Source organism: Blennius ocellaris (assembly GCF_963422515.1).
Source record: "Blennius ocellaris genome assembly, chromosome: 18".
Classification (NCBI taxonomy): domain Eukaryota; kingdom Metazoa; phylum Chordata; class Actinopteri; order Blenniiformes; family Blenniidae; genus Blennius; species Blennius ocellaris.
The window spans coordinates 20813728-20830119 of NC_137667.1; the positions used below are offsets into that span (position 1 = coordinate 20813728).

At 48.1% G+C, this 16392-nt stretch overlaps 1 protein-coding gene across 1 annotated transcript; it reads left to right on the plus strand.

Moving 5' to 3' along the window:
* Positions 1 to 358: 358 nt before the first annotated feature.
* gpr63 (G protein-coupled receptor 63) lies at positions 359 to 13703 on the plus strand (the record flags this gene model as incomplete). Its single annotated transcript, XM_080514446.1, has 3 exons — positions 359 to 478; positions 3867 to 4101; positions 12160 to 13703. The coding sequence occupies 3 exons, from the start codon at positions 359 to 361 to the stop codon at positions 13506 to 13508; spliced, it is 1704 nt and encodes a 567-aa protein (XP_080370572.1). The 3' UTR covers positions 13509 to 13703.
* Positions 13704 to 16392: the final 2689 nt, after the last annotated feature.

The following is a 16392-nucleotide window of genomic DNA, read 5'->3' on the forward strand; positions in this document are numbered from 1 at the left end:
TTAGCTGCACTTATCGCTTAACTCGTGTTTATTGAAGCCGCGTTGACTCAGTTTAACTCCAGAGCTTCGAAACATTCAGAGCCACGTGCGAGAATGGAACAGACGTGCTGTTGTGCTAGCAATGGAAGGTTTAATCAAAAACCTGACTTCTGGACTAGTTTGAGTAAAAGTTGTATTTTACACCTTCGTCATTACGCAAGAACGGAGGTAGGAAAGCAGGTTAAAGCTTTAAAAAAGAACTCAATTTCTCTATTGGGGCAAATACAGGCCTAAAGGCCTAACATCGGAGTAGAGGACGCCGTCATCTACCTGCAGCAGCGGGCGCTCACCCACCTGGAGCCCGGGTGCTGTGAGGGTCATGTGCTTTGATTTCTCCAGCGCTTTCAACACCATCAGGCTGGCGCTGCTGCGAGGGAAGCTGGAGGACAAACATCTCACTGCATGGACCACTGACTACCTCACGGACCGACCACAGTATGTGAGTCTGAGGTGGTAGTCTGCAGCACCGGGGCCCCTCAGGGCACCGTCCTCTCACCGTTCCTCTTCACCATCTACATGTCGGACTGTATATTATTGATATTGGTGTGCAAAACCATGACTGAGAAACGTGTTGTGTGGAATCTCATCCTGTTATAAGGTACCGGTTGGGTTTGTTCATGTCAAAATAAAAGCCAAAGCAGTTCGCTCCTGCCGTTCCCCACAGTACTTGCACACGATTACTCTGCACACTGCTATGACAGCGGTTCAGAGTAAATGTTTTAGAAAAAATGTGAAATTGTATAGTTCACACGGCACACCTGAGTGTATCTCGGTGTTCAGCGGCACAGTGGTTGAAAAACGTTGCTTTTATGTGTTTAATTCACTGTGATTGGTGTCACCAAATGTCACGTGTTGAACGGAGGCCGCTGGATTTTTTTAATGAAAAATTCATCTACAGAAGGTAGCGTCGTATCGTGGTAACCTTTATCTATTCTTTATCTAGTTTTAGTTAAGTTAAAAAAAAAAAAAACTGTGTGGCCCGTAACGGGGATCGAACCCGCGACCTTGAACTTACTAGCACCACGCGCTAACCAACTGAGCTAAAAAGCTTGTTTTTTTCGTTAAGTTTCCATTTCACCGTCAACGTTCTGTGCTGCCATCTAGTGGCGAAGAGTATTGTAGCATCACGGAGTTGGTCGCTGCAGGGCATGATGGGAGTTCATGTCAGATGTTGCCGGAGGTTGTTGAGGGTTATTGTTGGGCTTGTTGTGTTGTTGATTTGTGCTAGTGTGGTGTTTTTGTTCCTCGGTTCAGATCGTTCATTATTTCGTCTTGTTTAGTTCTGTTTGTTGGATATTTGTGTGCAACCATGACTTAGAAACGTGTTGTGTGGAGTCTCATCCTGTTACAAGGTTCCCGCTTGGGTTTGTTCATGTCAAAATAAAAGCCAAAGCAGTTCGGTCCTACCGGTCGCCACACTACTTATTGACCTTATTCCGGAAGTTTGAGTCGCCGGCCCCACGGATGTAATCACACTTCCGGTTTAGCTCCGGGCTACTTGGTGTGATACCAGCCTGTTTAATTGTTTGCATTTTAAAGCACAGTCACAAGTCCGCAAGATTACATCGCTGTGGTCCGACATCATGGAGGAGAAGCAGGCCAGTGAAGGCTTTGTTTATTTGTTTATTTGTTTGTTTGTACATTAAAATTCCTCCCGAGCTCCTCAGTGCATGTGTGGTCTCCTCCCATGTCGTTCTCTCCGTGTTTCTGTGACTGACAGTGAAAGACAAGTCATTAGCAGAGTCAGAAAAACAAAGTTTTACAACTGGAAATACAATACAACAGACTATTGGTGCAACGGAAAGTATAATAAGAGATAAAGTAGCTGTACTTTAGTTTTTACATTCATGCTTTACTGTTCTCAGTTTTAGAATAGACTAGACTACATTCTCATCATCAAATGTATGGACCTAAGGTGATGGTAGTGAGTATTAATTAAAATCTAACCCTAACCCTGCTACTCGATTGGCCTTTTTGTATTAATCTGCTATTTCATATTGATTTTGTTGTGTCTGCTAATAGCAAATAGCTTTATGGTTATTTCTGTTCCTGCAGCAGCTAAATATTTCCTGCTGCATATCTTTACAAAGCATGTTGTGGGTCGTTTTTAGTCGCTGGGTTTGTTTAATAGATGCCTTAATTCCCTAAGCAAGTATCTTAGGCTGGCATCGACTGGTAACTGGATACCAGCCGCTGATATCAGCTGGTAACTTTGTTTTTCTGACTCTGCTAATGACTTGTCTTCCTCTGTGTGTCACAGAAACATGGAGAGAACGACATGGGAAGAGAGCACACATGCACTGAGGAGCTCAGGAGGAATTTTAATGTACAAATAAACAAATAAACAAAGCCTTCACTTGGCCTGCTTCTCCTCCATGATGTCGGACCACAGCGATGTAATCTTGCTGACTTGTGACTGTGCTTTAAAATGCAAACAATTAAACAGACTGGCATGGCACACCAAGTAGCCCGGAGCTAAACCGGAAGTGTATATACGTGCATGGCGACGCCCACGCAAACTTCCGGAATAAGGTCAATAAATGGGCGGGGCCACATCTTTGCCTGTGTGGGCTGAGCTGAGTCAAGTTACCAACACAGCCGGAAGTGAGCTGTCCGTGTCTTCAAAGTAATACAGACTCCAGCAGGTTTATTTAAAGGCACCCTGTGGTTTTCTGTTCGTCCCGAGACAAGAGTGACAATGTGTGTTTTTAGGAATGTTTGTGTCCCAAGTCAAGCCTTTTGTCACTCAAATCAATGTGTTGCTCTGGATTTGTTTCAATTAATCACAACTAAATAATTGTTCATCAATATTAATCATGTAATAAACTCAAGAAACAATGGAATAAATCTGAACTTGTGTTTATTAAACATCAATAGTTCATGTTAAAAAAACAACAACGTATTGTTCAAACAATCATTTGTCCACATTGTTTCTTTTACTCCCTTTTCAGAAGCTACTGAGGCAAACTACCCTGTTGTCTGAGGAGACGTGTTGCTCGGGCCTGTTTGCTCCTGGAGTTCAAACCAGACCACCTCGGTCACAAACTGTCCCTCTTATTCTGAAAACATTTGAGAGAAATGAGCTCTGCAGTTGCTGAATACTTTCTCCATTCGGTTGCACTGCGTTGACCACCACAATTCCTCAGCTGCATAAATATACAGGATATAGTTTCATGCAAATGAGCTGTGGGTGTCACGGTTTGAACCGTAATCACCCAGCATGCACCACGGTGTGTTTCACACACAAGGAATGGGAAGCGAGAAAAGGATGGACCCTGTTGACACGTAACTCATTCTGCACTGCAGATGGATTAATTGCATTAAATGTTTTAATCAGGTTGATCATAATGTGGATTAATCCATATTAACATTGTGTTGTTATTTGGATGAGACAATAGGATTTATTTCATTAAAGAAAGGCATGTCCGGAAATATTCTTAAGCAAATCTATATTTCTTTTTTTTCCCATCCTAATGTCTGATAATTGCAGGTTTTGTATTTTAACTGAGGATTTCCTGAGAAATACCCCCCCCCCCCCCCCCCACAAACACACACACAGATGTTTGGGAAGCTTTTATTGTGAAGGACCAGGCGGAAGTTTGGCGGGCGTGCAGCCGGTCGAGGCGGGCATCTTGTCGCCTCGCAGCGGGGAAGGGGGAGCAGTGTGTCGGTGTGAGGCGGAGCGACGCGACGCTCAAACGACCCGGAGGACTCGGCGGAGGAAAGCAGCCGCACCGACACGCTCGTCGCACGGTTGTGTGAAGGCAGCAGGCTCGGCGTGGATCCGCGACCGCCGCGGAGCTGCCTGAACCCCGCTCTCAGTGCAGGAAGAGCCGCCGTGGAGGCAGGGGTCCGCGGCTCGGAGGAGCCCCCCCCCCCCCGCACACACGCTCCCGGGCCCGGGCAAAAGCAGCGGCTCGGCGTCGCTTCCCTCCGTGAGTCCGACACCCGCCATCACACCGACCCAGCGGAAGCTCCTGTGGCCGTCCAGAGGCTCCGCTCGGCGGACTGAGCTCCACCACTGCAGCCGCTGCGGAGCTCCGCCATGGGCGGAGGAAGCAGGTAAATAGACCGAGCCTGTAGCCGGAGATGTGCGCTGAATCCCGGGTCCACACCGTGTGAGCCCCCGCTGCCGTCCACGACCATGGAGGTTCTCCGGTACCAGTCAGGCAGCAAGAGTAATCTGTTACTTTTTTATTCAAGTGTGATGAGCTGTCATTCAGCCTCCCGCCACTAGTCTGCGCTGCAGCGGTTCATACAGCAGTACTCCACCTGCAGTAGTACTGTAGTAAACTCCCTGCAGAAATACTCTAGTAAACTCCCTGCAGTAGTACCGCAGTAAACTCCCGGCAGCAGTACTGTAGTAAACTCCCTGCAGAAATACTGTAGTAAACTGCCAGCAGTAGTACTGTAGTAAACTCCCGGCAGCAGTACTGTAGTAAACTCCCTGCAGAAATACTGTAGTAAACTGCCAGCAGTAGTACTGTAGTAAACTCCCGGCAGCAGTACTGTAGTAAACTCCCTGCAGAAATACTGTAGTAAACTGCCAGCAGTAGTACTGTAGTAAACTCCCGGCAGCAGTACTGTAGTAAACTCCCTGCAGAAATACTGTAGTAAACTCCCTGCAGTAGTACTCCTGTAAACTCCCAGCAGTAGTACTCCTGTAAACTCCCAGCAGTAGTACTGTAGTAAACTCCCTGCAGAAATACTGTAGTAAACTCCCTGCAGTAGTACTCCTGTAAACTCCCAGCAGTAGTACTGTAGTAAACTCCCTGCAGAAATACTCTAGTAAACTCCCTGCAGTAGTACTAATGTAAACTCCCGGCAGCAGTAGTGTAGTAAACTCCCTGCAGAAGTACTGTAGTAAACTCCCTGCAGAAATACTCTAGTAAACTCCCTGCAGTAGTACTAATGTAAACTCCCGGCAGCAGTACTGTAGTAAACTCCCGGCAGCAGTACTGTAGTAAACTCCCGGCAGCAGTACTGTAGTAAACTCCCAGCAGCAGTACTGTAGTAAACTCCCAGCAGCAGTACTGTAGTAAACTCCCTGCAGTAGTACTGTAGTAAACTCCCAGCAGTAGTACCATAGTAAACTCCCTGCAGTAGTACTGTAGTAAACTCCCAGCAGTAGTACCGTAGTAAACTTCCAGCAGTAGTACCGTAGTAAACTCCCAGCAGTAGTACCGTAGTAAACTCCCAGCAGTAGTACTGTAGTAAAGTCCCAGCAGCAGTACTGTAGTAAACTCCCTGCAGTAGTACTGTAGTAAACTCCCAGCAGTAGTACCGTAGTAAACTCCCTGCAGTAGTACTGTAGTAAACTCCCAGCAGTAGTACCGTAGTAAACTCCCAGCAGTAGTACTGTAGTAAACTCCCAGCAGTAGTACCGTAGTAATCTCCCAGCAGTAGTACCGTAGTAATCTCCCAGCAGTAGTACCGTAGTAAACTCCCAGCAGTAGTACTGTAGTAAACGTGATGTTAAAGTTTGTGTAAAAGTGGAAACATGAAGGTTTGAGGTTTTATTCCAGAGATGTTGTGACAGAAGCTGCAATTAAACAAAGAAGAAAGGTTATTTATTAAAAAAAAGCGAATATAAAGATCACAGTCTGCCTGTTTGAACTTAAAACAGTTTAATCTGCTTTTTAATTTTCTTTATTTAAGATGAAGTCGAACCTTCTCACGACTAACTTCCTCTATAAGCGACTCCACAAGCAGAACGTCTGTTTCTAAGCTCCTCCTGTGATCTCACCTGAACCCGCCTGTCTATGTATAATATAATATATAATATCAACATTATGCTCCACACACCTAATTCCTCTCTTCACAATCTGACTCAAAATCTTGCTTAAAGAACGATTGATGTTCATTCCATCCACAGTTAGTTTACGTGAAGAGAAAGGGACTTTGAAGGAGAACAGTCTGACAAAGTGAAGTGAAGACAATCAGCAGTTCTGGAGGAAAATCAAAAAACAAACCAGCTTTCGGCTCCAAGTCCAGTTTCAGTACGTAAGTCTCACTGTGATGATCCAGGTGTTTCTCCTCTGGTTCTCGGGGACTTGAGCAGATTGCGAGGTGGTCGACGGCGCCGGACGTCTCTGACAACGTGGGTGTCGATGCTCAGAAGTGTCCTTGAACGCCTCTTGAGTAATCACACCCGCTGCACTCCAGCGCAGACTTTACTTTGTTCTCAGTTTGTGGTTTGGTCGTGTTTGTTTTTCCCGAAGCAGCGCGAGCTCCAGCTCTTCTTTAGTCTCCCGTCACGTGAAGAAGATGACGTTTGTTTTGTGATTGTTCCGTTTTGCTGTCTGGGCTCATCCAGGCCCAGCGGCTCTCTACTCCACCTGGTGGTACAAAGTGGTACTGCAAGGCAATAGCTTGTTCGTTTTCTTTATAGTTTATCATTGGCATCGTTACGTTCAGATGTTTTATCTATGTTTTTCCTAATCAAAATAACAATAATCAAATTCTAAACCATATGATCGGTACCGATGTTAAAGTTCACACAATGTCAACAAGCAAAAGTACAAATTGAGCAAAAGATGACGGAGCAGTGATAAGTGGTGTTTCCAGGTTCTGCTCACCCCATCCAGAACGTGTCGACATGATTCATCCACCTGAACTGTGTGCAAAGTTCACAGGAAGTGAAAGGAAACGTGTTTATGTTGTTAACGGTGCTCTTTCTTTTTCATTTTGGACATTTTTGTGACGTCACTTTCAGTTTTGGTGAATTAATCTTATATATAAGCAGTGATTGAGCGTGTCAGCTCACATCTAATTCTTTTTAGGATGAGGTTTTTAAGAATGAGCAGTATATTCTGTAGTTCACAGTATTGTAGTGCATCTTGTATCATTAAAGAGTTTGTTTGAACACCAGGTTGTTCATTTAAGACACAGAAGTGAAAACAAAACAAAGCAGGTTGACTTTCTTTGTCTCTCAGGAACAAACCACATTCAGAGTACATCATGTTAGAAACCCTCCATCGTACTGCTGCTTTGCTCTTCGCTCAGGGCGGAGGAATGAATCCTCCGTTTCTAGGTCAGAGGAGGAGGAGGAGGAGGAGAGAAGGAGAAGGAGGAGGAGGAGGAGGAGGAGGAGGAGGAGGAGGAGGAGGAGCAGCAGGAGCAGCAGTGAAGCACCAATCCTCCTCCTCCTCCTCCTCCTCCTCTCCTCCTGTCCTCTGATCTGAAATCTGCTTCCTGCTGCTTTTTGCCTCCAGTGTCGACATGACAACTGCAAACTTTGGTATCTCTGGTGTACTCGAGTATCTCAGGTGTACTCGAGTATCTCAGGTGTACTCGAGTATCTCAGGTGTACTCGAGTATCTCAGGCGTATTCGAGTATCTCAGGTGTACTCGAGTATCTCAGGCTTACTCTAATATTTCAGCAGATTATCGCTCTACTTTATTTTTCTTGTGATGCAGGAGGAACGATGACGTGTACTCAAGTATCTTAGGTGTACTCGAGTATCGTACTTGAGTTTCTCAGGTGTATGGAATATCTCTGTTGTACTTGAGTATCTCAGCTGTACTTGAGTATCTCTGGTGTACTCGAGTATCGTACTTGAGTATCTCTGGTGTACTTGAGTATTGTACTTGAGTACACCAGAGATACTTGAGTACAATACTCAAGTACAATACTCGAGTACACCAGAGATACTTGAGTACAATGCTTGAGTACAATTCTTGAGTACAATACTTGAGTACACCAGAGATACTCGAGTACAATACTTGAGTGCACCAGAGATGCTCGAGTAGGATACTCCAGCACGATACTCGAGTACATCTGAGACACTTAAGTACACCAGAGGTACTAGAGTACGTTACTCGAGCACACTAGAGATACTAGAGTACGATGGTGTCTCTGGTGAATCGAGTATCTCTGGTGTACTCGAGTATAGTACTCGAATATCTCTGGTGTACTCGAGTATCCTACTCGAGTATCTCGGGTGTACTTGAATATCTCTGTTGTACTCGAGTATCTCAGCTGTACTTGAGTATCTCTGGTGTACCTGAGTATTGTACTCGAGTATCTCTGACGATCTAAAGTATTGTGCTCGAGTATCTCTGACGAACTTGAGTATAGTACTCGAGTATATCTGGTGTACTTGAGTATTGTACTCGAGTATCTCTGGTGTACTTGAGTATTTCTCGAGTATTTTCTGGTGTACTCGAGTATCTCAGGCATACTCAAGTATTTCAGCAGATTATTGCTCTGCTTTGTTTTTCTTGTGAGGCAGGGGGAACGATGAGGTGTACTCGAGTATATCCAGCGTACTCGAGTATCTCAGCAGATTATCGCTCTGCTTTGTGTGTCTGTTGCTACGCAGGAGACCTGATGAGGACAGTTGTGTGTTTGTTGCTATGAGGACAGTTGTGTGTTTGTTGCTATGCAGGAAGGCCTGATGAGGACAGTTGTGTGTTTGTTGCTATGCAGGAGGCCTGATGAGGACAGTTGTGTGTTTGTTGCTATGCAGGAGGCCTGATGAGGACAGTTGTGTGTTTGTTGCTACGCAGGAGACCTGATGAGGACAGTTGTGTGTTTGTTGCTATGCAGGAGGCCTGATGAGGACAGTTGTGTGTTTGTTGCTACGCAGGAGGCCTGATGAGGACAGTTGTGTGTCTGTTGCTACGCAGGAGACCTGATGAGGACAGTTGTGTGTCTGTTGCTATGCAGGAGACCTGATGAGGACAGTTGTGTGTCTGTTGCTACGCAGGAGACCTGATGAGGACAGTTGTGTGTTTGTTGCTATGAGGACAGTTGTGTGTTTGTTGCTATGAGGACAGTTGTGTGTTTGTTGCTATGCAGGAAGGCCTGATGAGGACAGTTGTGTGTTTGTTGCTATGCAGGAGGCCTGATGAGGACAGTTGTGTGTTTGTTGCTACGCAGGAGACCTGATGAGGACAGTTGTGTGTTTGTTGCTATGCAGGAGGCCTGATGAGGACAGTTGTGTGTTTGTTGCTATGCAGGAGGCCTGATGAGGACAGTTGTGTGTTTGTTGCTACGCAGGAGGCCTGATGAGGACAGTTGTGTGTCTGTTGCTACGCAGGAGACCTGATGAGGACAGTTGTGTGTCTGTTGCTATGCAGGAGACCTGATGAGGACAGTTGTGTGTCTGTTGCTACGCAGGAGACCTGATGAGGACAGTTGTGTGTCTGTTGCTATGCAGGAGACCTGATGAGGACAGTTGTGTGTTTGTTGCTACGCAGGAGACCTGATGAGGACAGTTGTGTGTTTGTTGCTATGCAGGAGGCCTGATGAGGACAGTTGTGTGTCTGTTGCTATGCAGGAGACCTGATGAGGACAGTTGTGTGTTTGTTGCTATGCAGGAGGCCTGATGAGGACAGTTGTGTGTTTGTTGCTATGCAGGAGACCTGATGAGGACAGTTGTGTGTCTGTTGCTATGCAGGAGACCTGATGAGGACAGTTGTGTGTTTGTTGCTACGCAGGAGACCTGATGAGGACAGTTGTGTGTTTGTTGCTACGCAGGAGACCTGATGAGGACAGTTGTGTGTTTGTTGCTACGCAGGAGACCTGATGAGGACAGTTGTGTGTCTGTTGCTACGCAGGAGGCCTGATGAGGACAGTTGTGTGTTTGTTGCTACGCAGGAGACCTGATGAGGACAGTTGTGTGTTTGTTGCTACGCAGGAGGCCTGATGAGGACAGTTGTGTGTCTGTTGCTATGCAGGAGACCTGATGAGGACAGTTGTGTGTTTGTTGCTATGCAGGAGGCCTGATGAGGACAGTTGTGTGTTTGTTGCTACGCAGGAGACCTGATGAGGACAGTTGTGTGTTTGTTGCTATGCAGGAGACCTGATGAGGACAGTTGTGTGTTTGTTGCTACGCAGGAGACCTGATGAGGACAATTGTGTGTTTGTTGCTACGCAGGAGGCCTGATGAGGACAGTTGTGTGTCTGTTGCTATGCAGGAGACCTGATGAGGACAGTTGTGTGTTTGTTGCTATGCAGGAGACCTGATGAGGACAGTTGTGTGTTTGTTGCTATGCAGGAGGCCTGATGAGGACAGTTGTGTGTCTGTTGCTATGCAGGAGACCTGATGAGGACAGTTGTGTGTTTGTTGCTATGCAGGAGGCCTGATGAGGACAGTTGTGTGTTTGTTGCTATGCAGGAGACCTGATGAGGACAGTTGTGTGTTTGTTGCTATGCAGGAGACCTGATGAGGACAGTTGTGTGTTTGTTGCTATGCAGGAGGCCTGATGAGGACAGTTGTGTGTTTGTTGCTATGCAGGAGGACCGATGAGGACAGTTGTGTGTCTGTTGCTATGCAGGAGACCTGATGAGGACAGTTGTGTGTTTGTTGCTATGCAGGAGGCCTGATGAGGACAGTTGTGTGTCTGTTGCTATGCAGGAGACCTGATGAGGACAGTTGTGTGTTTGTTGCTATGCAGGAGGCCTGATGAGGACAGTTGTGTGTTTGTTGCTATGCAGGAGGACCGATGAGGACAGTTGTGTGTTTGTTGCTACGCAGGAGGCCTGATGAGGACAGTTGTGTGTCTGTTGCTACACAGGAGACCTGATGAGGACAGTTGTGTGTTTGTTGCTATGCAGGAGGCCTGATGAGCACAGTTGTGTGTTTGTTGCTATGCAGGAGACCTGATGAGGACAGTTGTGTGTTTGTTGCTATGCAGGAGGCCTGATGAGGACAGTTGTGTGTCTGTTGCTACACAGGAGACCTGATGAGGACAGTTGTGTGTTTGTTGCTATGCAGGAGGCCTGATGAGCACAGTTGTGTGTTTGTTGCTATGCAGGAGACCTGATGAGGACAGTTGTGTGTTTGTTGCTATGCAGGAGACCTGATGAGGACAGTTGTGTGTTTGTTGCTATGAGGACAGTTGTGTGTCTGTTGCTATGCAGGAGGCCTGATGAGGACAGTTGTGTGTTTGTTGCTATGAGGACAGTTGTGTGTCTGTTGCTATGCAGGAGGCCTGATGAGGACAGTTGTGTGTTTGTTGCTACGCAGGAGACCTGATGAGGACAGTTGTGTGTTTGTTGCTACGCAGGAGACCTGATGAGGACAGTTGTGTGTTTGTTGCTATGCAGGAGACCTGATGAGGACAGTTGTGTGTTTGTTGCTATGCAGGAGACCTGATGAGGACAGTTGTGTGTTTGTTGCTATGAGGACAGTTGTGTGTCTGTTGCTATGCAGGAGGCCTGATGAGGACAGTTGTGTGTTTGTTGCTATGAGGACAGTTGTGTGTCTGTTGCTATGCAGGAGGCCTGATGAGGACAGTTGTGTGTTTGTTGCTACGCAGGAGACCTGATGAGGACAGTTGTGTGTTTGTTGCTACGCAGGAGACCTGATGAGGACAGTTGTGTGTCTGTTGCTATGAGGACAGATGTGTGTCTGTTGCTATGAGGACAGTTGTGTGTCTGTTGCTATGAGGACAGTTGTGTGTCTGTTGCTATGAGGACAGTTGTGTGTCTGTTGCTATGAGGACAGTTGTGTGTCTGTTGCTATGAGGACAGTGAGGTCCAGTGACCTGCTTCCTGCCTCAGGCTGCAGTGACGGGACCCACACTGGATGTTGACTCTGCTGATAAGGCGTTTTATTGACCAAGCTGGTTGATCCTGCTGATGGTTGGACGGAGTCTTCAGGCTCTGAGATGCAGTGACGTCCCGAAGGAACCTCCATTAACCTTCATCCTAAAAATGTCTTTTCAACACAACCTGTGTGGTTTTTCTGTCACATTAGAATGTATAAATGTTAAAACACTGAAGCTCACCACATGGTTAGTGGATTTGACCGGTAGATGGTTTCCTCATCATGACTGTTCACAGATGAACAGGATTCTAAGGGCATGTTTCCACAAAGGTGACCAGTTGGAAGTCTCCCATTCTTCATGGTCCACTCAGTGTCTTTATGGAAGAAGTGTCTCCTACATGCAGGTACATGGTAGGAACTCTGAATCCTCTATTGTTTTAGAATAATTGAACTGTAACTCTTCATGATTTCCGGTCTGATTCCTACCCTTGAATTCAGTCTGAGCCGAGTCCCTCCAGACGTGTCTGCTGTGAGCTGCAGACGTAGGACTGAGAGGAGTCCAGTTGTTTTCTTTGTGCTCTGACTTGCTGGGAATTCACACGTGTGATTTCTTTCCATCCAGGTTCTGACGTCCATGAGGACGGCGCTGCGTCGCCTCGAGGTAACGGGACCCCCCCCCCCCGGCGTGATGTTCAGCGTGAGCTCTCCGGTGAGGATGCCGCTTTGCCCGGGGGACGGACGGTCTGCTGCGCTCCTGCTCCCCTCCCGCAGGCCGGGGACGTCCACGCCCGTCTCCGCGGCCTCGTTACGGGACTGCTGAAGCGCTTCGGGAGGCTGCGGGCGGAGGACATCTCCATGGCGAACGTCACCCTGGGCTCCCGGCCTCCGCCGGAGTCGGGCACGCCGACGCCGGAGGCCCCGGAGACCCTGCGGGGCGTGGGCCTGCCCCTGCAGGTCTTCTTCTGCCTCGTCATGGCGGCCATCCTGCTGGTGGCGCTGGCGGGGAACGTGGTGGTGTGCCTGATGGTGTACCAGAGGTCCGCCATGCGCTCGGCCATCAACATCCTCCTGGCCAGCCTGGCGTTCGCCGACATGATGCTGGCCATCCTGAACATGCCCTTCGCTCTGGTCACCGTGGTGACCACCGACTGGATCTTCGGGGACGTGTTCTGTCGAGTTTCCGCCGGGCTCTTCTGGTTCTTCGTGATGGAAGGCGTGGCCATACTGCTTATAATAAGCATCGACCGTTTTCTCATAATTGTCCAGAAGCAGGACAAGCTGAGCCCGCAGAGAGCCAAGCTGCTGATTGTGGTCACCTGGGGACTCTCCTTCCTCTTCTCCTTCCCCCTGGCCGTGGGCTCCCCTCCCCTCCAGACCCCCCCCAGGGCCCCCCAGTGCGTGTTCGGCTACAGCGTGGAGCGAGGCTACCACGCCTACGTGCTGATCCTGATGCTGGTCTTCTTCTTCGTGCCGTTCATGGTCATGCTGTACACGTTCATGGGGATCCTCAACACCATCCGCCACAACGCCGTCCGCATCCACAGCCACCCGGACAGCATCTGCCTGAGCCAGGCCAGCAAGCTGGGCCTGCTGAGCCTCCAGCGGCCCTTCCAGATGAACATCGACATGAGCTTCAAGACCCGTGCCTTCACCACCATCCTCATCCTCTTCTCCGTGTTCACCGTGTGCTGGGCGCCCTTCACCGCCTACAGCCTGGTGACCACCTTCAGCGACGGCTTCTACCACAAAGATGGCTTCTTTCAGATCAGCACCTGGGTCCTGTGGCTGTGCTACCTCAAGTCGGCCCTCAACCCTCTCATCTACTACTGGCGGATCAAGAAGTTCCGCGACGCCTGCCTTGACCTGATGCCCAAGTACTTCAAGTTTCTTCCTCAGCTGCCTGGGAACACCAAGCGGCGCATTCAGCCGAGCGCCGTGTACGTGTGTGGGGAGCACCGGTCTGCGGTCTGAAGGCAGGGGTCCACTCCGTCACAAACACATCTCACACTGGCTTCTTCGTACTTTCTCCGGTAATCGCTCACACTGAAAGTAGCGCTGTGTTGAGAAGGCCTGTCGGCGCGGGTTGTTCCCGCAGAGACCCGCTTTACAGAACCGGTCCGGAATGAGTCCAACACGTCTCAGGTCCTGCTCGTCTGACTCGGGGTTCAACGAGTGCTTTCTAATCTTCTTAGCGATTAATCTGTTATCGTACCATCCGACGCCATCTCGCCCGCGTGCTTAACGGCGGTACATCCGAGCAGATTTACCAAGTAGTGTTTGAATTGATAAGAAAACACTGACCTGAAGTTGGGTTTCATTGGGCGTTTCATTTCCTCGCCGTGGCAACGTGCCTCCGATGTGCCTGATCACATCTGGTTTTAGTTTAACACACTGATACAATGGCTTCTGCTTTGCTACCAAAACACTGTTTATTGACGCTTTGTGTCACAGGCTCCCATCGGTCTGAAGCCTCGTTGAAGAGTAAACACTGCACAGTCTTTCACTGGGCGGGCAGAACCTCCAGGGTTTGAGTGTTGGAGCTGTACTTTCTGGTGCCGTGCTTGACGGTTATCGCTACGTCGTCTTCTCGCCCTTTAACACCTGGAGTGAACGTGAACGTCGGGCTCATGTGCAAACATTTTCTCTTCCTTCTCGAAAGTCAGTGTTGGAAGTTAACCTGTGAAGGTCACTGCCAAACCACTTGATGCATTTATGCAAAGGTCAAGTCAGGGTCAACTTCTTTCGCCACTAGATTTGTGTGTTCTTGGCCTCAAACCCACAACCCAGATTCAAGGCAGTGTTACGATCATGAAGGTTTACTGAACGCCTGCAGGCGGAGGTTCACTGGGCTCATTGTGTGGAAGGTGGATTAAATTATGCCTCCATGTTTGAATTTCCATCTTTAAAATGCATTTGGTTTCACAATCTTTCGGGAATATTTGCAATTTATTTTGGATTCACATCTGGGGAATCAATGTTGTTCTCTGTGAAGAACACAGGAGAAGCTATTTGCCATGTCTGACCTCCAGTTTACGTCTGGCGAGTCTGGCGAAGCTCATAGGAGCTTCGTTTGACTCGTCAGTCGGCCAGCAGAGAGAAAACATGAGTTACCTTCACAATGTCAGCATCAAGACAAGAGTTGGTTAGTTGGTACAGCGGTCAGGCCTTCGGTCAGTACATCATTTCAAACCCCTTTGATTCTCACGAGGTTTTGTCCATAAGTGAAACACTTAAAAAACACATTCACAGCACAATGTAACGCTGGACTCTACGGTTTGAAGAGAGCAAAGTGTTCAGCTGATGACCCCCTCCAGGTAAGAAGGCCCGGTGCACTGATGGAGCGTCACCTGCAGGTTCACGGTCAAACACTGGACATCCAGACTCGGTGTTTTCATCCTCCAGTGATGAGATTCTGGTGACGATGGAAGGAAAACCACAAGAAGGACTCTCGATCCGCCTCACCTCTTTACCTCCGTCGGATTTTCTTCCGGGTTATAAATTGCGACATTCGTGACAGGAAGTCCAGGCATTCAGGTCGGATCCCCGCCGACAGAACTTGGCCCCGTTTACACAACCACAAAAACCAGCGTAACCGCAAAACTTTTCTCACATTTTGGGTGTCTTGTTTCCATGACAACGGTCCTCTGGTCCACTACAACCGTCACTTTTTTTCATCCCGGCTCCAAGTGGAGCTCCTGACTCCAGTGTGTCAACGTTTATAGTGTGTTGTTCTCTGAACACGTGTGATTTCATTACAAAAACAAGCAACAGCACCAGAACGGTGTTTTCAGCGTTTCCTCCATGTTTCCTTAAACGTTGGTTTCAGAACCTTGCTGGTTAAACACAAAACTCTTCTGAAACCAACACAATGCGTTTTGACTGAAATGTGTAAACGGGGCCGAAACGAAGCGACATTTGTTTTTGTTTTTTGTGTCGTGGGCTGATCGGTCTCGGAAAGGGGGATGTGTGGTACTGCGTGCCGATTGGTGGAGGTGAGGCAGGTCGGGTTCCACACCTCGCCTCTCGCCACTCTTGAGTCTCCTCAAACCACAGGAGAAGTCCTGTTGCCTCACCAGCCTGTCGGCGTTGAGTCAGACTAGAGCAGAACCTTTGACTGTCGGTCTGAGTTCTCCTGAGAAATGTTTGACACTGACAATTTAGTTTTGATCTGAAGGTTTTTACGCTTGTTGAGTGCCAAAGTTCTACGTCTTAAGAAGCCATACGAGATTCTTTCTGGATCCTTCCATAGGCTCATTTCTGCTCTACCGAGTCAAGAAAACGATGTAAAAATCACTGCTTTTATATTTCCATGTGTGAAGTCACTCAGTCGGAATGAGTGTTTGGAATTTGATCCACCAGAGGGCGCTGCCCTCGGTACCAGCCAAATGCTGCGACGTGTCCCCCATAGCGGGGAATTGATCCAATTTGTTTTATTCCCGATTTCTTTTTCCATTGTAAGAAACGTATGCGGGTCCCAACAAGAACTGTTTGTGGATTCCCGTCCCGAAGCCACACAGCCTTCTTTTCCTTCTGACATTTATTTGCTTCTAACCCAACACTGCCCCCAATGGCGACTTGTGGTACTGCAACGTTTGTTCACGTTTGTATGGATGGAAGACATCTGTAACCTAGAGCGGAAATGAGCCTTCAAATTGGTGAAAATCTCACGCCTCAAAGCCGAGAAGCAGTGAGCTCGTCCAAATTTTGTAACGCGAGGTTCTGTTATCTGAAGTGTGAAAAAGACTCAAAAATCTGTTTCCAGCCGAGGCCAGTTGTCATGGCCGCTTCTCCTCCCGCTCCACCCACAGCCTCACTCCGGTCCCTCGAGGGCGGGGCCACGTCGTCCCGCTCCGAA